We start from the raw sequence: 23,296 nt of genomic DNA on the forward strand, positions 1-23,296 counted from the left end.
CCTTGGGCAGAGCTCCTGCTCTCTCCCTCTTCTCGGGTTGCAAAGGACTGGCAGGGCTTGACCCGGCGCCTCTGCAGCAGGAGGTGTGGCAGCTACGAGCCCCAGGAATCAGTGGGGTCCCCAGCACTTGGAGGTAAGCTGCTCCACTCCCCTGTAAAGGCTTTCAGCAGAGGAGGGGTGATCCCAGGTCAGCCAGTTTAGGGGCCATGGCTGGAACGTAACAGCATTAGCTCAACATTCAGGGTTACCCGTAGGAAACAACGAGGACACAGCTGAATAGAGGCAAGTCAGGCTTAAAATAGCTAAATAAATCTTTAATATTTCTAATTGCAAATGTACAGAAATTGCACAGCCACACGGAGTCTTCGAACACCAACAACTTCTCTGTACATTATTACATGGTTAAAAGTCACGGCTGGAGGGAAGGGCTCCGGCCGACTCTGACGTTTGCATTTTTTCCTTTTCACATACTTACAAAAGGGGGGAGCTGGGCACAGTAGGGGGGAGGGGTAGCCTTGTGGCTGAGTATATAGAAAACAGGGGCTGGTTCCCTGGACAGTCTGGCTCCCAGACATACGGGTATGAGGGAGTGGTGTCCCTCGGGCAGGTGCTGGGGTGCAAGTGGAGCTCTGGCCCTGATCCCCACCCCCACTTCTGGGCAGTCAGAGGTCTTCGCTCAAACGAAGTTTGGCAGTTGCCTTCACTCTAACACACAAATTGAACAAGAAGGTCAGGTGTCTGTGTTGGCAGGGGAGGGCCTGCTCTCTCCAGCAGAGCCTGGGTGTCAGTGGCCAGGGTCTTCCCAGAGCAGGACCACCATTCTCTCGGGGCCTCTGGCAGCTCCAGCCCTGGCTGTAGGCAGAGCTCAGCCCCAAGGCTGTGGGCAGGAGGATGCTTTACTGGCCCCAATGGGGCATGTGCCCCATCAACCTCCCACTCCAACAGCAGGCTGCAAGCCAACACACCAGTGCCCCAGGCAGGAAAACGACAGACACCTGGAGCGCAGAGCTCGTTGCCCTGCCCAGCACCGTTCTCCAGGCTATGCTCTGAACCGTGAGAGCAGCGGTCCCGGCCAGCCCTCGCAGCACCAGGACTAAAGGACTATGTACATCCCTTGGGTGAGATAGTTCCATTACGGTCAAACACCAAGAACATTTACAAAAGTCGGCAGACTTGCAATTAAGATAAAAATCTGTGGAGAGTCTGTACACTTTTACAGTTTTGCACTAGGTAAGTAAGGCTCTCGGCCTGAGAGCTAACAACCCCACCAGGGGCCATTGCATCTGGCCTGCGCCCTCCTGTCCAGGCCTGGGGACCTCCCCATATTGCTAGGAGGCGCTCAGACAGAGGTCACTTTATGAGGCATGGGCGAGAGTGCGGCTGGGGAGGAAAACAGGGTTCCCTGGGCAGTGAAAGGGCAAGACTCAGGCCAGGCCAGGCCCTGCCCGAGAGGCCACCCTGGCTGAAATACACGGAGGCAGGGGTTTGAACATGAGTGGGGCAGGAAGGGGCAGGAGCAGGACCTCAGCCCCACCTCCTTCCTTCCTGAGGTCTCTGACCCTTGAGGCCCAGGCCCCCTCTCCCAGCACTTGTCTGCAGCCTAACTGGGCTGTAGGTTACAACTGAAAGCGCTTCCCAGGGCATCTACCCTTTACCCTTGCCTGCTCATACACTGAGGATGGGGTGCAGCATGGCTGGGCCACACCTCCAGGACTCCCACCCTTAATGAGGACTCTAGGAGCACAAGCAGAACTTGTCTAGCCCCATTTTGCTGCCTGGTAAAGGCCCTAGCTCCTGCCCTAGGTGACTCAGAACCAGGGCTTGGAGTCTAGGGTGTGGGAACAGATGGGGGCACAAGAGAGACCCAAGCTCCTGCCCATCTGGCCCACAAAGGGGGCAGGGGAGGGACAGATATGCTACAGAACAGCCTAGAGCTGGGGAAAACCAGCCCCAGCTGCGGGTGTGCCCCTCCCTGCCTGCAGTGCCTGGGTCCTTGGCTGGGGCTGGGAGGGTGAGGAGAGGCGACTGCACACTCGGGGCCTGGTGCAGGCTGCTGCTGTCTTGGAGAGGGAGCAAGTCTAACATCCTCCAGGGCCGCTATTTCCCATGCAGTGCGCACGCTCAATTTAAAAGGCCCCTGTGTTCCAGCAAGCGAGCAAGCGGGCTTTTGTTTCTAATGCATACTGTGAAAGGAAAAAAAATCACAGTTATCCACCTTCTCAGGGTCTGCAGGCTTTAGAAATTTTCTTTTAAATCATCAGAGAAGAGAGATCACCTTTGCAGGGTGGGCACTAGCTGGCCGTTCCCTACAGGGCCACCATGCTGGAATGCACTGGGACCCTGGAGAAGGACGCTAGCTACAATGCATGGTCACCTGGCCACCTCTGCCCAGCTCTCTGGCTTCTGGAGTCCCGACAGCATGAGGCAGGCCCATGTGTGAAGTGTGGGAAGCGGTGGATCCTCCCACAGTATGAGGGCTCATCAGAGAAAGTGCGATGCTCACTATCTGTTTGGCAATGCAACTAAGGAAGGGAAGGAGGTGGAAGGCAGAGAGCCTGGGGCAGGCACAGGACCATGGTTCTGTCCTTTAGTTCCACACGGCCAGGAAGGGTCCCTGACAAGCTGCATGCAGTGGCAGGGGCTCAGGGCAGAGGCGAGAAGGGGCCACTCTGCCTGCCAACTACTCTGTCAGGTCCTGGGCCCAAGGAGAGCCCGTAGGAGTGGCCTCTAGACCTCACTTGAGCCCTTTCCAGGTAGCTCCCTCCCTGGCAAAGGGTAAGGAGTACATGCATGCACCCAGCTGGTCAAGGAGGAGAAAGTGACGCAAACCAAATCCAATAGCCAACAGACACATTTGGCAGGCCTCCCTCCAGGCTGTCCCCCACTCCCCAGCGTGCAGTCTCGGCTGCCTCTACCCAAACCCACTGTTCAGGTGGGCGAAGAGAAGGAGGGGCGCTGTGCCCTCAGTCTCACACTCCATCAGTCTTATGCTGCCTCCACTGCAGGCTAGTCTGCAACTGTGGGGGAGCCTCCCGACCGAGACCCTGTCCTGGGCCACCACAGTCTCCCTTTCCTCAGGCAGGTTAGCAATTGCTGCTGTTTCTGAACTCGCCGTTCTCAGTAATCTGCAATTTGGTAGGGTTGGTGGGGGAGACGCCGTTACGGGCTTGCATGCTGTACCTCTCTTTCAGCTGTGTGAGGGCGCTCATGAGGCGGGCATTCGCAGCATCCAGGGAGGCGATGCGTTTTTCCTGTGGGCAAAGAGGGCATTAGTGGGGCATGGGATGGGCTCTAGCTGGCAGACAGGACCATGCTAGGCAAGAGAAGCAAGAAGACTTGGTTGTGTTAAGTATCACGTCAGAGAAAGGGCCCAGGCTGTGGGGTGGCTGGCTGCATGTGGGGAAGGTTCTGTACTGTCACAGGCTGCTGTGATCTTGTCACCTGCCTCTTAACTTATATAGTTGAAGTGGAACTTTGGGCCACCTGAGGCTCAAAGGCAGGAGCCCTTGCTTCCATGCATGTCAAGCACCCAGAGCTCCTCTCTAGGCTGTGTCAGCTTACAGTCTAAACAAACCTTCCAATTCTTGGGGCATTCAGAGGAAAGGGACCTGGAAGGCCAGACTCCCTCAGCTAGCCTGCTTTCACATCCCCAAGTCCTGCCGACTCTACTCACACTAAGTCCCACTGGTCAGTACCCTCAGTACAGAGGCCTTGGTTCCTGGTCCTTGGCCTTCACAATGAGGTGTAACCAGGATGCCAAAGAAGGCTGTCACCCCCTCCCCCAGACTCTGTACCACTGTGGCCCGACACCCAACCTGGGCATCAATGATCTTCTGTTTGGAGTCTACAGCTGCCTGCATCTCAGCATGATCCTTCTTCAGTTCCTCTTCCACAGACATCAACCTGTGATCAGAAACAGTGATAGTGAGGTCCATGAAAAGGAGGAGATGAATGGTGGGGCTTGTGAAGACCCATCGTATTTGAAGAGGGCTATCTCCATCCCAGCGCCCTTCTAAGGAATGCCATGTCACAGGATCTGTGGCAGGGAACACGATGAAGACTCTGGACAGCTCTTAGCCCCTTCCATCACGTCTACTGAGGCGGTATGGGCCTCAGGAAGGCACAAGTGGCACTAAGACGAGGGATTCTCTAACTTTTCCCTTTAGGGGCTCAGACTACCAGGAATAGCACACCAGGCCTGTAACTACAGCCTGCACAGCTACTGTAGTGGAATTGCTCACACCCAGGGATGCTGGCATCAAGCTGATGAGGGGGGTTAGCAAGAGCTCCAGGCAGAGGTGAATCCTCTAATTGCCCTCAAGCCTCTGTAGGAATCCCAATTCTACCCTGAACACAGGAGACAGGGCAGGGGCGTGTGAAAACCTGCCAGCTACATGCTGGGCGAGAGGGGCCGCTGGGGCCTAGGAAGGCTCTAGGAAGGCCCCTGCACACAAGGTACAGGCAAATGAGACCAAGTCTGAAGGCCTGTAGGATGCAGTGAACCTGGAAGGATGCAGCTGACTTCCAGCAGAGTCACTATACTCCAGAACACATCCCACACAAGTAATTACACAGACACAACCTCGACCACCAACTCATGTGAAACTCACCATGCCTGCCATCCCACCAAAAGCTGCCAAGGATACAGCGATGTAAGGAGATAAAATCCATATCCAGGAGAAAAGCCAGTGAGAAGAAGTGTCACGTCAGACGGTTGAACTAATAGGTGACGGCAGTACAACAGTGGCTATAGACATACATTCTACATGCCTAAGAGACACGTTTTGAGCATGAGAAGGAACAGAAGAGATTTGAACCACAATGAAACCCTAGAGATGAAAACTACAGTGCACCACAGAACACTGGTATGCCATTTCAGGCCACACAGAAAGCATTACATGTAAGCCAGGCAGGCCTGTAATCCTAGCTACCTGGGAGACTGAGGCAGGAGGATCAAAAGAAGTTCATAGAGAGCCCAGAACATTTATTGAGAGTTTGTCTTAAGTAAGAAGGCTAGTGTGTAACTCAGGTTCAGATAGCTGTCTAGCCTGCACAAGGCCCTTGGTTCAGTCCCCACCCAAGAATATGAAAATGGGTAAGACAAGACTAAGGAACAATGGAAAAAGAAAACAACCATGGGTGCTAGACTGATGGCTCAGTGGTGATGGACACTTGTTGCTCTTGCAAAGGAGCTGAATTCGATTCCCAGCACCCACATGGTAGCTCACAAAGCACCTGTAACTCCAGTTCAGGAGGTCCGACACCTTCATCTGACCTACTTGGATACCAGGCACAGACATGAATGCAAGCAAATCACTAATACATATAAAATAAAAGAGAAAAAGAGAATGAAAAAAAAAAAAAAACCCAACAACTAGGTATCAATGCAATGGAGGAGAGTGCAGAGCAGCCATTGTACCTGTGTGGGCAGGTGACAGCAGTCATGGAGAACTAGGAAGCAGAGGCATCCACCTGCGAGCTAAGAACAGCTAACCCAAGAAACAAAGAAAAGCACACCAGGCAATAGACTGCAAAATCAGACCGCTGACAACACTTAAGAAAAAAATATTGGGAGGAACAGAGGGTTCAGTGAGGAAACGTACCAGCCACACGGGCTTAATTACCTGAGCTTAATCTCCAGAAACCATGGTGAAGAGAAGCCTTCTGGAAGTTGTCCTCTGACCTACTCACACATACACACAAAGTTGTCCTGTGACCGATACACACTAATACCACACATAGCCACCCCCCCCCCACCACGTGGCATAAATGTACATGCCCACCACAATAGTAAATAAAATTTAAAAATTTATAGTGTTAAGGATCCAACCTAGGGCCTGTCCATGCCAGGCAAGCATTCCAAAAATGAACACACCTCTAGCCCAACAGAGATACCTTAAAGGCAGCTAGAGAAGCTGGGTGTGGTGGCGCATGCCTGGAATCCCAGTACTCTCTCGAGCTTGAGGCCAGTCTGGTTTACAATGGGAGTCTAGGACAGCCAAGGCTACACAGAGAAACCCTGTCTCAAAAAACTAAAAAAACAAAACAAAAAACAACAACAACAAAAAAAAAAAAAAAACAAAACACTAAACCAAACCAAACCAAACCAAACACCAGCTAAAGAAAAACAGACTATGTCAAAAAACAAGAGATAGGGCAATATTCCTGCCACTGCAGCCAGGGGAGAGGCTGCATCAAGCTTCCCGGAAACCCTCACACCACACAGCTCTGCTGTAACAACAGATGAAACGGAGCAGTGAGATCACGCAGCCTGCAAAGCCTGACACACTTATCATCTGCCCTTTGAGGAAAACCTTCAACTAACACTCAAAGCATCACGGAGATACAGCATGGGAGCCAACAGGAGAAATGCTAGGGAGTAAAAGACACAGTCCAAGGAAGGCAAGAAGAAAGATGATAACGCTACAATCAGGAAACCAGCCACGGCTTAAAATAAGCACATTAAAAGCAAATGCTTAAATATTCCATTAAGAGGCAGAAATTGTTAGATAGTACGCAGATCCAACAATAGGAAACTGTAAAATAAACTCTGCACACAAAGATGGGTGCTACGGTCTGAAAGTTAGTGTCCACACACAAATGTGTGTACACAGAAACTTAACCTCTACGGTGCTACCAGATGTCCTCTGGAAAGTGACTGGGCCACAAGGTATTTCTACCCTCATGAGCAGTGTTAGTGGCCTTCCCCAAGAAGCTGGAAGGAGCTTGCCTCTAAGGACATAGCCCTAAGGTATCATCTATGAAGGAGAGCTACACTAAATCTGCTGACACCTTGATCTCGGACATGGCAACCTTCAGAACTGTGAGCAGTACATGTGTCTTGTTTACAATCACCCAATGCAAGTTTTTTGTTATATATAAAAGTGGAAATGGACTGAACAATGATTTAAAAGTATACAGGACAGAAAATGATACACTATGCTAACACTAGTCAGAGAAAGTTAGAGGGGCTATATTAGAAATGAGACGGAAAAAAGACTATAATTTAAAAGGTCAGTTTGTTAATAGTTCATAATAAGAACACTCACCCAAGACTAGAAAGTGTCAATAAAGCAAACACCAACAGAAATAAAAAAAACAGAAGAATGATCAGAGCTCAATATAGCTTTCTTGGAAACTGGCAGAGTAACACAAGCTCTTCAGCAAAGGAGCAGCAAGGACACACTAGACCCAACTATCCTGATGGTGCTACATTCACAGGCACAGGGAAGGGGAGATGGGAGGCACAAGGGAAGCCAAGAGCCAAGTGGGATGTCAAGCTGTCGGCAGGTGGACAGCCACCTGGGTTCTGCTCTGCTAAACACCTGTAATGAGCAGAAGCACAGCACAGAGAACAAGTGCTAAGGAGGGCACAACAGGTGATCTGGGAAGGGAAATGCTGTGGTCAAAACAGAAGGCTAGGGGGTGTTCCCTGTCTCCCTCACACCCGCTCAGCCTGAGGTCTCAGCAAATGAACAGGCTTAAACCCACACTTCTTACACACTGCTGTGAGGTAGGACGCTCTAGGACTGGGACTCGGTGGGTGGCCCAGACACTGCACTGTCTGCGTGCAAACATTGAGGACAGCATGTCCACCCTGTGCCTGGGCAGAGACAACGGAGGAGAGCTAGGTACCAGAACCAAGTGACCCCAGAAACTCTTCAGACAAACCAGGCACTGGAAACCCACTCTCTTCCCCACCCCAACTGTTCCCTACTCACTGTGGATACTGACACACACCCAGGCGATGTCCTTCTCCCCGCCCTCAATGGCTTCCTCTTTGTTTTGCTTACCTCTCAAATCTAGCTTTCAAATTTCCTCTAGAACTTGGCAGCTTCTTTCAGGTGCTCCAAACCCCGAGGGAGCAGACACTGGCTACACAAGCCTCACCCCTGCCCTGTGCTCCCACTGCCAGGCAGCTGCCTTTCCTCTTGTCCCTCAGAGGCCACCGTGGAGCAGTGGGTAGGCCACCTCACCTGCTGATGATGCCCTTCATCTGAATGTCCTTGTCCTCCTGCTGCCGCCGCAGCCGTTCCTCGCCCTCTTCCAGCCGTGCCTGGTACTCCAAAACCAGCTTCTGTGTCGTCTCCTCCTGGCACTTGAAAAGGGTCTCGTACTCCTCCAGCTTCTTGGTGGAGATTCGCAGCTTGTCTTGTAGCACTGCCAGATCCTGCCAGCGTGGCAGCGAGGACAGAGAGCATAGCCTCATCAGCCTGAGCAGGGCGCAGGTAGGAGCCCAACAGGAAATAGCCCAATGACTGATAACTCAAGCCCGTGGCTGCCAAAGGTCTGGCCCCTCCTCTCCCAGCCCAACATACGCAGTCAGGAGCAGGGTGAAGATTCAACCCAAACGTCAAAGAGTGAACTTGACTTGAACTTTCTTTTTTAAAACTTTTAGATTTTTTTTTTTTAAATGCATGAGTGTTTTGCCTACAAGCAGATATATGCATTACTTTGTGTGCTTGAGGAGGTCAGAAGGGGTTGTCAGATCCCCTGGAACTGGAGTTTCAGGTGGCTGTGAACCACCATGTGGGTGGTGGGAACTGAACCCGAGTCCTCAGTGAGAGTAACGAGTGCTCTTAACTGCTGAGGCAGTTCTCTAGCCCTGTAACCCTGAACATGTTAGAGGACGCCCTGGGGTACAGGAAGGGTCTTGGCAGTGCCCTGGGAGGGAGGTGCACCACAGGAGGGACAGTGAGGGCTCTGACAAGCCACATGAAAAGCAACCGGCCAACACGATGAGATTCCAGCCTCCAGCTTCCATGTGACCAGACTGCCACAGGAATGAGGTGGCAGTGGGGACAGCATGGGGAACAAGGAGGAGGGGGAAAGCAAAACAAGATAGGCTGGGATCTCCAGATGTGACGCAGCCTCTGGGGAGAAGGGAGGAAGAAGGGAGCCTGCGGGAGGCTAGACCTGCTTGCTCTCCTCCTGACCACGGCTCTGGGAGCACCATGTTCCATGTGCCCAGGTTCCCTTCACATACTGGGGAAAGCAGGCGGATGCGGTGAACTGAGGGGGTGGTGGCAGGTAGCAAATGCAGCATGGAGATGGACTCCCTTGAAGTTGGGGGGCCGGGAATCCTGGTCCCCTGACCAAGGGGCTGCTCATGAGGCTGCAATAGGCGGTTCTAGGATTCCGGGGCTGAGGGACTCGACGCCAAGATAGCAGCAAGGAAGTGTTTGCTGTGGAGTCTTACTCTGGTACCTCCATCTGCCTGGGGTTTGGTAGCCAGGGAAAGGTAAGGACCACTTGTGGATCCAGGGCAGCTGCCATGACTACTCAAGACTTGGGAGGGTAGCTGAGGCACGATATTACTCCAGAAAGGGTAGACGTATGGTGAGGTGAACCCACTTTCCCCTGGGAGGAAAGGAACATCTCACTGGCAATGTGGCCTCATCCCTTATCTTAGTAATTGCTGTTCCTCCCTAAGCCCTGGGCAGGCCTAAACCCAGAGGAAAGAGCCTGTGTAGAGTCACAGGACTCCTGTCTGCCTCCTCATTCCCAAGGCTTCCCTAGTGGGCCCTCCGGCATCTTGCTTTCAGGCTCCAGCTCCTTAAATGTCCAGCAGCGAGGGGCCCTCAAGTTCTAACCTATATCCTGAGGCTGTGCACAAGCCCTTGCCAGGTAACTGACATGCAGTGCAGCCTGTACTGGGAACCCTGGGTCGAAGCTAAAAGCTAAGGTCTTGCTACTTTCCTTCCAGTTCTACAACTGCAGCCTCCACAGGGGCAAGGGAAGTGAGGACTGGCACGACAAGACAAGAGCGAGCAGTGTCGCTCACTAAGGGCTCTGGAGAGACCCCCGCCCAGCACTAGCGGAGCACCCACCCTGCCCGCCCAGCCCAGGTCCAGGTCTAGGTCCAGTTTTACCTTTTCTGCTTGGCTGAGTTCCTCCTTACTCCTTAGCCTATCCCTGTGGGGGGGATCTGGGCCCAGGCCCTCGTCTTCTAACAACTGCGCGTTCATAGTCAAGAGCCAAGCGGCCGTGCGGTCCAGGGCATTGGGGCTCACAGGTGAAGGGCCCTACAATGAAACACAGCTGTGAGGGGCTGTGAGGAGGTAGAGATAGATGGTGGGGCAGGGACTGTCACTAGGGAGCCAGAGGTAGAAAGGGAGGGAACCTCTGCTGCCTGAGTGCATACTCAAGGACATCAGCCTTCTGGACAGCAGAGCCAGCGCAACATCCAGGTAGGCTCAGAGCACGGAGTTCTGCTACCACCAGGTGCTGTGGTAGCCTGGCTGAGGGGCAGCCACCTACTGCGTGATAGCCTGCTTTGCTGAAGCCCTTGGGTGGCAGGGGTGGGCCACCCTCTTGGTAGCTATTTCCAAGAGGCTGTGTTAGTGCTTCAGGAAGTGGGGCCAGAGAAGGACAGGTGGCCTTGGGGTTCAGGCAAGACTTACTAGGCATGGACTAGAGATGAATGGGAATACTCCTTGTTTCCTGACCCAGCCTACCCCTGGGGAACTGGTAAAGGAGCCTGGCTTTCTTTAAGCCTTGGAGGTCCTGATTGCCAGAAAAAGGAGTTCACAGGGTGGGCCAGTGGATGGAGCAGGACACAGCCCCATTCAGCATGGGATGACAGCTGGGTGCAAGTGAGGTGAAATGACCAAGGAAGAACATGACACAGACTGCAACTTCTGACTGACCAAGAGCTCAGCCCACAGTGCTGACCTGCTTATGAATGGCGCGGGGCTTCAGCTCTGGGCTGTCTCCCTTGGAGGAGGATGACTGTTGCCGCAACCGGGTGCCAGGGCCGGCCCAGTCAGGTGATGCTGACGCCATGGTTCCACTTGAGGGTCGTGGGTACTGTAGGGTGCTCAGCAAGGTAGGAGGTGTCCTGCCCCGGGGGGCAGGAGGTGGTGGTGGTGGCGGTGGCGGCGGCTGGTCAATCCTCCGCTGGGGACCTGCGCTGTTTTGCCTCGGCACTGTGGGCTGCCCACCCTTCTCAGTCAGTGACATCTGCCTCCGTGCCAGCTCACCGGGCCGCCTCGCCAGCTCCTCCGCAGCAGTGCTGAAACTTCCCAGTTTGGCAGCGGCTGCCAGCTCTTCACTATTGCTGTGAGAGCTCAGGGAGCTGTGGCCCTCAGAGCCCGAGTCACCAAGGCCACGGGGTGACAGCGGCAGGCCAGCCGCCATCTGGTATACGGGATTCTGGAAGGAGAGTGGGGCCAACAGCTGGGGCCGGCCTGGTGCACCCTCGGAGGTGCCTGGTGTGGTTGGTGTAGGCACTGCCCGCCGCACTGTGGCCAACCCTGCCAGACTCACTGGGGCTGCCCGGGCTGGCCACCCAGCCACCAGCTGAGTCGCAGGTACCTGCCCGTCAGCAGGTAGGGCATCAGGGCCCACTGGGGAACCTGCCTCCCCATCCAGTGTGCGGGCGTCCTGGAGGTCCACCATGGACAGGCTCTTGCTGCCGTTGGCCATCTGCAGGTCAGGCTCGTTGGCTTCTGAGTAGCTCGAGCTGCGGGCAGGAGAGGGCTGGACCCCGGAGGACCTTGTGACAAAAAACAAGTCCTTGTTTTCGGGGGTTGGAGACGGTAACCGGGTGAAATCTATCAGACTGCAGGGAGACAAGCACACACAGGGAAAGAAGGGGAAAAGAACGGTGAGTCCAGACTCGTGGTCTAAACCAACAGCACCACCATCTGCTGGGTGGCAGCTTCAGCCAGGGCCGCAGACGGCTGGGTGGCAGAGGGGCCAAGAGTCCCAGGGTCACTGGTGATGTGGCAGCTCCAACAGAACTGCTCTTTAGGGAACAGCCCTGCAGGTGCATCTTGGGCCCATGGCTGCCGGGGTCTAGAAGTGCCCCATAATTTAACCTGAGCCCACACTTGGACACTCTCCGCTTTCCCTGGGTTCCAAATTGCAAATACCATTTTCAAAGTTACTGGGGCTCCCTCTGCCTCCCGTCTTGTTCCTAGACAGACTCCTAGTGAGACCTCCCCTGGCCTGCCTCCTGATGCCACTCTTTTTAAGTGGCAGGCGGGGGCTGGCATTCCTGGCAAGAACAGGGTATCAGAGGAGTTGTCAAGGGCATGAGACATGCACACAGGTCTGCATCTGTGCTGCAGGCCATAGCCTCCCTTACTCTATTAAGGCCCTGACTACCTCCTCACTTCAACCTTGTCTGCAGCTTAGCCCTGAACCTCCCCAGACATCAAGGATGGCTGTGGAGGTGTCAGGGGGCCCGTGTAGGAGAGAAGGCACCAAGCAAACAGGGCTCTAAGTGGGTGAGCAGCAGCAGGGATGGGGGAGCCTGATGTGCCACAATCAACTGGATGGCAGGCGAACAGCCTCCAGACAGTACAGCCACTCAGGGCCAGGGCACTTGGGGCAGGAAGGGCTGGACAAGAGCAGCAGACCAAGTAAGAAAAGCTAGACGTCGGGGCAGCATGTGCATGCAGGTCCCCTTGGCCCATATACCAGGCAGCTTTGTGGCCTCTCAGGTGTGTTGAACTGAACTCCAGTCTAGCCTAGAGTTTCTTCCTCACTTGGCAGGTTAAGGGCAGTGGCTCAAGGTCACACCTCTTCAATCCACACCCCCAAGGCCTGGCTCTCACTGTCTCCAGGGCTTCAAAGCTGAGGCTGCTCCCACCCACAACAAGCCTCTCTCCTGTTCTGCTCCAGCCTTCCTCATGAGTGGTCCCCATGCCTTGGTGGGAAGCAGGGCAGAGAGGAGCGGAGCATGCAGTCTGACCAACAGCATGCTTCTTGACAAAACGGCTGCCTCTGCCTTAAGTCCCCCCACCCCCTTTCTACTGCTTAAGGTTCACAGAGTGACTGTGTCCAGAGTTCAGTGAAGCTGGAACTAGGAACCTCAAAGCCAATCAGGAGATTTCTTTCTTTCTTCCTTCCTTTCCTGCCTTCTTTCTTTCTCTCCTTTTCTTTCTTTCTTTCCTTTCTTTCTTTCCTTTCTTTCTTTCTTTCTTTCTTTCTTTCTTTCTTTCTTCCTTCCTTCCTTCCTTCCTTCCTTCCTTCCTTCCTTCCTTCCTTCCTTCCTTCCTTCCTTCCTTCCTCTCTCTCTCCCTCCCTCCCCTCCTTCCTTTCTCTTTCTTTCTTTTTTTTTGGTTTCTCTGTGTAGCCCTGGCTGTCCTGAACTCACTTTGTAGACCAGGCTGTCCTAGAACTAAAAGAGATCTGGCTGTCTCTGCCTCCTGAGTGAGTGCTGGAATTCTTTGCTTGCAATTTTCTAAAGTTCTAGAAATACAAGAATGGAAGCTACCTACCTACCTACCTATCTACCTACCTACCTACCTACAAGGTCTCTCTCTACATAGCTCTGACTATCCTAGAACTCATTCTGACTATCCTAGAACTCAGGCTGGTTTCAAACTCATAGCAATCCACTTGTCCCTGCCTCCCAAGTACTGGCATTAATGGTACACTGCACCACACAGCAAGAAGGTTTTTTTTTGTTCTTAAAGACAGGATTTCTCTGTGCAGCCTTAGCTGTCCTGGATTCGCTCTATAGACGAGGCTGGCCTCAAACTCAGAGATCCACCTGCCTCCCTGAGTGCTGGGATTTTAGGCATGTGCCACCACGCCGGGCTAAGAAGGTATTAACAAGCACAGGTCCTGTGGAAACATCTCTAGGATTTGGGGTCAGTAATTATCCCTAAACACAGGCTTTCTTAGCTCTCCGCTTGTGGCCAACCCAAGAATGTCTTTCCTAGACATTCTTTTCCAAAAAGCACTAACGAATCCTCCTCCAGGAAGCCTGTGATTTATCCCAAATGGCAAGCTCATCCCTTAAGCTCACCCCACACACTCTGGGTCTCGTTTGGCTTCTCAAGAGTGCTTGTATGGGCATCATTTCCTTCCATGACACCACAGCTAAACTGTGCCTAGTCTGTATGCACAACTCACTCCACCCAGCACAGCTGGCAGCTCTTACCCAGAGAGATCGTTCTCAATCACCATCTTCTGTAGCCCGGCTGAGACGCTGCTGCTGCCAGAGCCTGGTGTGGAAGCCAGGTCGTTGGCGCCAGGGAGCTGCCCACTGCCTGGAGTGCTCAGTGCTGTGTGGACATCCCTCAGGATACGAGGCAGGGGTCCCAGTTTGGACACAATGCTCTGCAAAAATGGATAAAGACTGCCGTCACCTATGTCACAAAATGCAGAGCACCGGACCCCACCAGTCAGACCCAGGCAGTTTGGGAATGTGCTACAAATCTATCCCTAATACTGGAGTGGCACCCCTTCCACTTCGCTACCCAAGGAGCATCTGTGGTAGCCCCTCCAACTACCTACTTTAACCAACGGTGGATCTAGCCCGACACCCGAGCCTGTAGTCACAGGCCAGGTACGGAACAGACGCAGGGTGCTGGCCCAAGAAAGGACAGTGCCTAGGCCCTTCTGCAGCTCCCTGTCACAGTGTAGATGTGCAGAGGATTCGGCAGAGCTGAAGGGAATGGATGCCACCTTTGCAGTGGAAAGCTGTGCAAGTCAGAACCCTCAATCCCTGTAGCAGAGCTGTGGAGGCAACACTTCCACTTTAAAGTCTTACCACTTGCGTGACAACACTGATCACTTTCTATACTTCCTGCCTGGTTCTGAGACCCATGGGACATTGACCCATGGGACACTGGCTCAGGGAGAAAGGAAGCCATGAGCAAAACTGCCTCCCTGCAATTTCAACAGCGAGAGTGGCAGTGAGGAGCGGGGACTGGTGAGGTAAACAGCGCTCCCACTACAGGACAGTCTGTTGTACTAAAAGGCCAGTGGTGGTACTGGATGACGTGATGTAGGAAGACACCCATAAAGTGGGTGAGGGGTACAACAGCCATGTACAGCTAAGTTCTCACTTGAAAAACAAACTGCAAAACAGAGGCCCACATGGGCTTGTGCCTGCGTGTGAGAACGAGCTTATAAGACTGCATGGCAAAGTACACTGAGTAATGACCTCTAGGGATGAGACAAGAGGCAGCGCATCAGCCTGGGGTCAGTGACCCCTTAGAGCCCTGGAAAGCAAGGCGGGTTAAGAAGAGGTTCTCAGCAGGATACAGTGGGCTGCAGACAAATGGGGATCAGCAGGACTCCAGGCTGTGGAAGGGCTGCTTGGGCCATGTGACTGAAGCAATGTCAGGTATGCAGGGACAAATCCTGTCTGCTGACCACCAGTAGCAATGATCAAGTTTTCTTTTCTTTGCTGAATTAGGGACCAAACTCAGGGCCTTGTGCATGCAGGCTCAGCATGCTATTGCTGAGCTGTAAGCTCTTGCTCTACAGAGGTTGCCAAATTCTGATCTGAAATGTGGACAGAGAGGATCCTTTGAGTGTCTTTTCCTTCTCAGTAGCTACTAAGCCAAGAGCAAGAACATTTTCAGATCCATCTCTTGCAGCACTCAGGTAAGGAGCGAGCATTCCTATGTACTTGGCCAGGAGAGCTGAGTGCGCAGCTGTAGAGCTGGACCCAGCACCGAGAGCAAATGGATCTGTCCTATGCTCGCACTCGCCCAGACATCCCTGCTAGCAAAGGCACCCCATGGTAATCGGTCATGCAGGTGAGCCCTCCAGCCTGGAGGACGCCCACCTAGCCCCGGCAACAGGCACCTGTTCAAGCTGGCTGACAGCCTCCCAGAGAAGAGAGTGCAGGCTGGAGAGCTCCCGGCCCAGGTCTATGTAGCCCTCAAAGCCTGCCGTGTTGGAAAGGGTCTCAGGGTTGGAAATCTCCAGCAGGAAGCGCTGCATGTTGGTCCACTCATGCTCCAGGAACTGATTCATAAAAGACATGTACTCCTCCTTGCTGCCAAACCTGGACAGGAAGGACAGCCAAGGTGAGCGACCCTTATCAGTCAGGTCCCATCTCCTTCCTCACCATGGCTACTGCCAATCAAGACTCCAAGTCAGCAGGACCCTCTTCCCAAAGCCAAAATCACGCTACCCTTTTCAGGAACTGAAGTCACTAGACTATTCTGTTCCCTCTACATACTACCCCTTTTGGTCTATTTGAAAGCCTATTTTCCTCCAGATCTGAAAGCCCGGTACACAGGTCTTTTTCAGATCTCCACTTGGCCCAGGCAGGTCTCTACTGAGTTTTGGAGGGTCACCAGGAACAACCCCCAAGCCTGGCACCCTCCTCTGAATTTCTATCTTAAATGAAGACACCATCACCCACCGGACAAGCCAGAGACTTGGCAGCTGCCAACTCTCCTTCATCTCCAAATGACAAGCCCGCCGACATGATCATCTAGGCACTTAATGCTGTTCTGGCAGCCACTGGGCTCCACCCCAGTGCCTGCCATTTTTTGCCTGAAGCATAGCTATCATCTCCTCAGACTCTTCTTACCAGATATACATTGCTCAGGGATGGCCTTCAGGATCTGGAAGAGGTAATGGCATGCTGTGTGGTGCATATCTGCACCATGTGGCCTTCAGGTTCCTGTAGCCCCCTGCATGGCTGTCTCTCCTGGCTTTGTCTTGATGCCCTAGATTCCTCTGGTACCAGGCCCTTATCATCACGGTAGCCCCTGCTCCTTGTCTGGGCTAAATGAGAGGCCTTCCATCTTTTAGCCACACAAGCCTCAACTCTCCTGACACTCTGGCATGCATCTTGGTCCCCATCCCTCCATCTACTGCACTTGCCTCCCTGGCTGACTCATCACAGGGCCCAACACAGACAGGTCTGGAAAAAGACTCAATCTGCAACTATGAATTAATGACAAGCTTACCCAGCTCTGTCACTTTATCTACAGTCTCTAAAAAGTCAGCCAAGGGGGCTGGAGAGTTGGCTCAACACTTGAGAGCACTTGCTGCTCTTGCAGAGGACCCAATTCCCACCATCCACATGGTACTTCACAACCATCCCTAATCCAGTTCCAGGAGTTCTGAGGCCCCCTTCTGACCTCCATGGGCACCAAGCATTCATGTGGTGTACAGACAGACAGACATGCAGGCAAACTATTCACACATAAAACAAATAAGTCTAAAAAAAAAAAAAAAAAAGAAGAAGAATGCAGCCCCAAACAACAGAAGGTGCTTTATAGGCAATCATCTTGGCAGCATTAACCCAAGTAAGTGCCCAGCTACTCAGGAAATCAGCCATTCATTGCAAAGTAGAGCCTGGTGTTAAAAGACAGACAAGAATCCTTATGGCATGTTATGATAATATGTTAATTTTAAAAAGTAGAAGGAAAATATCTTGTCTTCCCACCTTTGCAATCCAAGGAAGCTCACCAAAACGGCATGTGCATTGCTGGGAGGAGAACGTGGAGGAGGCTTTATTCTGAAGTGAGGAAACCGAGGGTGCCAGGGACAAAAGCAAAGCCTACCACTCTAGCCTAGGTCAGGGCAGACACACCCAAGCTCCATCCCTGCGTACTTCAACCCCATGGGACCACAACACTCACTTGGCAAAGTTGGCCAGGTTCTGGGTGACTTTGGCGATGAGTGTGAGGGTTCGAGCCGTGCGGTCATCAGGATACTCCTGAAGCAGGTTGAAGAGTGAGGGCGACATGATGGCAGGGCACAAGAAGCGCAGGAAGAGAGAGGCGCTGATGAGCCGTTCACTGATATCTGGCCGGCCACGGCTGCTACACTCCTGCCGCCATGACGCGAACACCTCTTTAAGCTCCCGTGGGAAGACACTGAGTAGGGACAGACAAAGATGGACCTGGGAGTCAGGTAGGGGCCCAGGATAGGACAGCACATGGCCAGATCTGGTTCTGAGTCACAGGAAACCCTGAGTTCCAAGCCCATCTCCATGCTAATGGTTACATGAACTCAGGGTTCTGCAGCCCAGACAGATGACCATCTACTGGGCGGGGTTGCCAGGCAATCTAAGACAGTTGAGGGAGACAGCCAGCACAGGGTGGACAGAGAGGCTGCTCATCAGGCAGGAGACTCCAGACAGGGTGGCCTCTCAGCGAAGGGTCCACGTGCGCTAAGCTGAGGCTGGTAGAACTGGCTGTGCCAAGATCAGCAGCAAGAATGCCACTGTAGTATCTCTCATCTTCCCCAGGGAAAACACATTTTTCTGCCCCGACAATAGGCTCTGGGTCTGGAAGCATGTAGAAAACCATAGGGCAGACACTGCTCTTCCTTGGGTTCCCATTTCTGGCTATGGAGGCTCGTCCCTCTGCCTGAATGATGTCACAGGAATCCGTGTTTCCACAGAGCTCATAATGACTGAGCAGGAGGGAGTCCCCTCCCTTAGTGAGACACAGCTTCTCATGTACTAGATGGGGAAAGAAATAAACTTTCCTGTGGTAACACATAAGAAGGTACTAACACAGAGTTCTTGGCTCCACTGAGTACCCTGACCCACCAGGCTTTAGGTGGTTTTGATCCTGGAGCAAACCAGACCCCAGAGCTCCTGGGACCTAGTCCATTGCTGGCTCTGTGCTGAGCCCAGAAGTAGAAACAGGTTTGTTTCGGGTGCTTTAAATAGAAGGCCTAACCAGGCTCTCATGTCCATCTTTAAACTTGACAGCCCGACATGGTCCCTACTTCACTTGCCTTGCAAGCCCATAGTAGCCCAGCAGGCAGGGCATGTGGCAACAAATGAGGCTGAACTAGCTGGGCTGCCTAGGGAAGTGAAGGCAGCCAGTCCTCAGGCCTGGTGCTTGAGCTGGATGATGCCTGCTGATGGCCTTGGCCAGGAGAGGAGCCCCTGCCAGATGACAGAAGAAGAAACAAAGACTCCTACCCACACAATGTCTTCCTCATGGAATGGAGGCAAAGGCTGAGAGTCCAGCTTAGCAGGAAGATGGAAGTGTATTCTAAGGGTGCTCAAGGCTTTGTTATCCCTTACCCCAGGAGAGCATTCTCATGTAACATAGGCTCAGGGACCTAGAAAAATGGGCACTGGCCAGGGATACCTTCCTAAGGCCACTGTTCACCCAGGAGGCCTGCCTTTGCCTGTCCTTTGGGAACAGCAAACACCTACTGTGCCAGCTCTGAGCTGGTGTTTCTGGCTGCAAAGGTAAAGACGATTAAGTGACATGAAGCGTCATAGAGGAGCAGGTATAAAGCCTTAGGGCCACACTGTACAGTCAAAGGAGATGGCATGCGGGAGGAACTAAACAATTGTGGGAGGTATGGCTTTGGCTCAGCTTGGACAGGACGAACATAGCTCCGAGGTAAGATGGTGATACAGGCTACAACCTGGGTTCTCTCGTGTGGAAACAAGCCCAGTACTCAGGCTAGCAGCAGGGCCTGCAGGGACAGGCCCATACATTTTAACCAGAACCAGACTTAGCAGCAGGCCAGCTAGTTGTCATACATGCACCTCAGAAGCAAGCAGGTGCCTGGGAAACTGGCCTCTGTGAAGTTTCCCTGGGATGAATCCCAATTCCAACTGTGGCCCAGTATGAGTAGCCTACCCTGCTGTAATGCCACCCCTTTCTTCTTTGTTGCCTAGTCTGAGCCAGAGGCCTAGCTAGTGAGGAGGCATTTGTACATACCTCTGCTCAACTGATTCAAGTGGGATAGCCTCCAGGGAGACAGGTGGGGAGCCGTGGAGTAGGCGCCAGGAAAAATGACTCTAGCTCTGTGCTGCACCACTGCACTGGCACTGACCTCTACACAGGCCGAGTGCTCACCAGTCATAGGTGCAGATTAACTGCCATTCCCTGTGTGTGCGCTCGACACCAATAACATGTCTTGCAGATATTCTAGAGTGCTTTCCTGTATTTAAGAACTCAAAAAGGGCCATGACAGAAAGCGGGCCCTCCAGCGACCCAGTGCCGTCAGCTGCTTGGCACCAAGGGGCAAGGGTGGGAGCGTCCTGACAGAAAAGAGGACAGGGAAAATGAAGGACGGGAAAGCCTAGGCCCCAACGGAGCACACAGCTCCCAGCAGGCAGCACTAACCAGTAGGAGTTGATGATCTTGCAGAAGGCCAGCTCGCAGCACATCTTGAGGTTGCCCTGGTGCTCAGGGAGGTCAGCAGCTGAGCACTTACTCGGGTCCACTTCACAATTTTCGTCTGACTCATACAGTGCTTTGATGAACTCACCTGTGGTTGGGTGAGCATGGAGAAGGCAGTGAGGGTCTGGTAAGCACTGCCCCAGCCCTTGCCACCTGCTGGCCCAGGAATGTCCCCACTACCTAGGGCATCCTGCAGGTACTTCTGACCCACAAGTTTGAGGTATTCCTCGATGGCCTTGGTGGCCAGAGTGTTCTCCCGGAAGATGAGGTGCTCATTGTCCCCACAGCGGTCCACCTCTGACATCATCAGGTCTGTTAGGAAGTCCTAGGGAGGCAGGAAGGGAGCAGAGTGAAATCTGGGCTGAGCTGCTGTGGTGGCAGAACCATCACTGTCTCGGACACTGCAGACTGGCTTGGACGGCAGACTACACATCATCAGATGATGGGAAAGCACTGGCATAGGAGCTCAGCCACGCCCAAAGCCAATCTGTGACCTGGGGGAGGGGAAAGAGGCACAACAGCCCAGCATAGGCCAGGGCTTCTGGAGCTCTGGAAACTCCTCATTCCAATGTGCCAATGTTTGGGGATCCTTTTACATACAGAATTAAGACCTAGATCCATAAGGCCAAATGGGCCAGCAAAAGGAAGGGCCATCAGATAGGTGGATCCAAGCGGAAGCTACAGTTGGCTCCCTGGAGCCACATCTTAGAGACAATGTGCAGAAGTAGGGACCCCTGTATACCGCTGAAGCTCCACCATGGCTCCTATGCAAAGCCTCCGTCTTCCCCAACTTCTGTAACAGGGTTAGATCTCCGCATTGGGTAAGACAGGACTCCTAAGAATTGGGTAGCAGAGGTGAGAAAGAAAGGCCAGAAAGACAACCTGCCCAAGGCCAGGTATCTGGGACCAGGTATTCCCTCCAAGGCTCCATATCCCCAAGATCATACAGAGTTCATTGAGAGGAGAACCGTAGGAGGGGAATTGGAAAAGCACACAGCTTAGGCAAGTAGGACCTGGAGCAGGGCAGGAGGTGCTGGGACACAGGTTCGGGACCCTCAGAGTGCAACTATCACCTTGGGAGGGCAGAGTGCCTACCCTCACTGTACAAGTAGCCTTCAACATGCATTGTCTCTGGCTCAAGAATGACCTGGCAGTTCTGGATTGTTTCAGAGACAACAGTTACTTTCTATCCCTTCATCCTTGGTATGCCTCTTGGCTACTTCATACATCAGCTCCCCAAGGCGCAGCAGCCCTTGGGACTAGTAACCAAAAAGACTCAGCAGCAGGGAAGGATTCCTTCTTTCCAATTCACCCTCTCCACAGGCCCCTAGCCCACTCCTGACCAGCAAACCAAAGTGCGGCTGCATGGGCCAGAGAGCTGGCTCAACAATTAAACAACACTGGCTGCTCTTCAGATCCAGCTTTGATTCCCAGCACCCACATGGTGGCTCACAGTTCGTCTGTAACTCCAGTCCCTGAGATCCAAAGCTTCTTCTGGTCTCTGTGGGAACCAGGCATATATGGGGTGCACAAACATATGTGCAGGCAAAGCAAAGCACCCGCACACATAAATGAGAAATTTAAAACCAGACAACAAAAACGACGCAGGACTTCAAGAGTTGGTCTAGCCAGCAACCTACCCATCCAGCCTGAAGGCAGGCACAAGGGGAAGAGGGTCCTGACCACAGGGAGGAAGGCAGCACTCTCCCTATGCAGTCATGGCAAGGAAGTCCTTTCTCCTCCCTGCCCTTCTGCAGCACCAGTCAGTCCAGCAGGCACTGGAGGAGGCAGAGGACGAGGGGCTTCCAACCATAGCCCCCTATGCCTGCTCCCCATCTTCTGCCATGGCTCCCAGGAAAAGATGAGAGTTGATCAAGGGCTCATGGAGGCTTATACCACTGAGCTCAGTTCCCTTTTGGGGCCTCCCTGACCACAGCAAGCTGAGGGACCAGAACATAACCTCAGGGTGGACCTTATCCTCATATAAGCCATTAGTTCTCAAACGTTATCATTTCTCACCTGGTACCTCAACTCTCCTACAGTGCAGGCGCTAGGACAGCTCAAGCAGTGTTGTCGTCGTTGTCCCCCACCCCCCCGAATCACTGTGGCTAGCAAACCCCAAAGGAGAGTGAATGGTAACTGGGAAGTATCTCACACAACAGCAAAGCCTGTAGAACCATGTGCTATAGAGACGTGTGCCTTCTGGAGACATTCTTTCCTCTGAACCAGGTGGATGGAGCCAAGGTGTGTCCTTTCTAGAGCATATTCAGAGTGGCAGGCTTTGCAAGGTGGAGCTGGGCCCCTCTAGCCCTGAAGCAGTGCCTACCTGCATGGCTCTCTGATCCCTATTTCTGCAAGGCACCAGGGCCAGGACTGGCTGTCCACACTCAGCAAGGGTGTGCATGCGTGCACATACACCTGTGTGTAAAAGCCTATGTGTGAAGGAGTGGGTTGAGGCCAGAGCTATAAAGGTTGCTCACCTGTTGGAGATACCTGTCAACTGATATCCTACTGGGTTTGTGGGTTTGGGCTCAAGTGCTAGAAGGGTCAGGGTACATACACACTGAGCACAGCAGGGGAGGCCCACTCTGCACTACTAGTACTGGTCCGTTCACTGCGCTGCACATCTTCAGGGCTCAGCACTGCTCCTGGCAGAATACAAAGTTCCCTCCAACTCATAGCACAGTGCTTAATTTTAGGGAGCCCATCTGATTGCAGTGAGTATCCCCAAGTCCATCCAAATGCAGCACATTACGGAACACACAGATCCAGCAAGGACAGACAGCCCGGTGTCCGTCAGCAGTCTTTCAGCAGTGGAGACCACACTCACCTTCACCTTGCCTGTGCTCTGCAGGATATGCACCAGGGCGGACGCCATCTCCTCCTTGGTCTTGGCACTGAGGATGGGCTCAAGTGCTGCGCATAGCCCCAGGTAGTGGTTAGTGATGTGCTCAGCAAACTCCTTGTACATCTCCATGGGTAAGATGGTGATGGTCTGGTAGCGTGCCTTGATTCGGATCATGGGTCCAGGGCCTTTGCCACCCTTGGGGTTGGGTGTCACCACTGGGTACCACTTCTCCACGAACTGCCGTCCAGCCACAGAGGCAGCAGGCAGGCTCACCAGGCCCAGGTAGCTGTTGCGTTCCTTTTTCTTCTTCTTGTCAGTCTCCCGGTACAGGTGGACAGTGACCGTGCGCAGAGGCGGCAGGTTGTGGAACTCAAAGTGCTCTCCCCAGAAGACATTATCCGTCTTGAGCTTGCCTGTGGTACGGGCATACAGTACATCGTCCAGGCACAGTTCGCACAGATACTTCTTCTTGGCCGGCAGATCCTTGGCCTCAATCACCCAGAGCTTCAGGATGTGCTCCACACGCCGGCTGTTGTCCTGCATAAGAGGGGTCTGGGGTGGTCAGTTGGGGCTGTTA

At 53.2% G+C, this 23,296-nt stretch overlaps 1 protein-coding gene across 8 annotated transcripts in view; it reads right to left on the bottom strand.

Moving 5' to 3' along the window:
* Nucleotides 1-724: 724 nt before the first annotated feature.
* Nucleotides 725-23,296, bottom strand: part of Dab2ip (DAB2 interacting protein) — a 149,887-nt gene continuing 127,315 nt past the window's right edge. For 4 of the 8 annotated variants that reach the window (XM_055599889.1, XM_055599885.1, XM_055599893.1 and 1 more), the window contains 11 exons: nt 22,702-23,271; nt 20,052-20,196; nt 19,815-19,959; nt 17,352-17,588; nt 15,556-15,757; nt 13,898-14,076; nt 10,675-11,563; nt 9,873-10,025; nt 7,977-8,170; nt 3,816-3,903; nt 725-3,251 (listed from right to left, as the gene is read on the bottom strand). In XM_055599889.1, the coding sequence (XP_055455864.1) occupies nt 3,084-3,251; nt 3,816-3,903; nt 7,977-8,170; nt 9,873-10,025; nt 10,675-11,563; nt 13,898-14,076; nt 15,556-15,757; nt 17,352-17,588; nt 19,815-19,959; nt 20,052-20,196; nt 22,702-23,271 (2,970 nt within the window). In that variant the 3' untranslated portion in view covers nt 725-3,083. The remainder of the gene's footprint in view (nt 3,252-3,815; nt 3,904-7,976; nt 8,171-9,872; nt 10,026-10,674; nt 11,564-13,897; nt 14,077-15,555; nt 15,758-17,351; nt 17,589-19,814; nt 19,960-20,051; nt 20,197-22,701; nt 23,272-23,296) is intronic. The other 4 variants (XM_055599886.1, XM_055599892.1, XM_055599888.1 and 1 more) reach the window with 3 other exon arrangements.

The sequence above is a fragment of the Psammomys obesus genome, unplaced genomic scaffold (assembly GCF_907164565.1).
Source record: "Psammomys obesus unplaced genomic scaffold, mPsaObe1.curated_primary_1811, whole genome shotgun sequence".
Classification (NCBI taxonomy): Eukaryota; Metazoa; Chordata; class Mammalia; order Rodentia; family Muridae; genus Psammomys; species Psammomys obesus.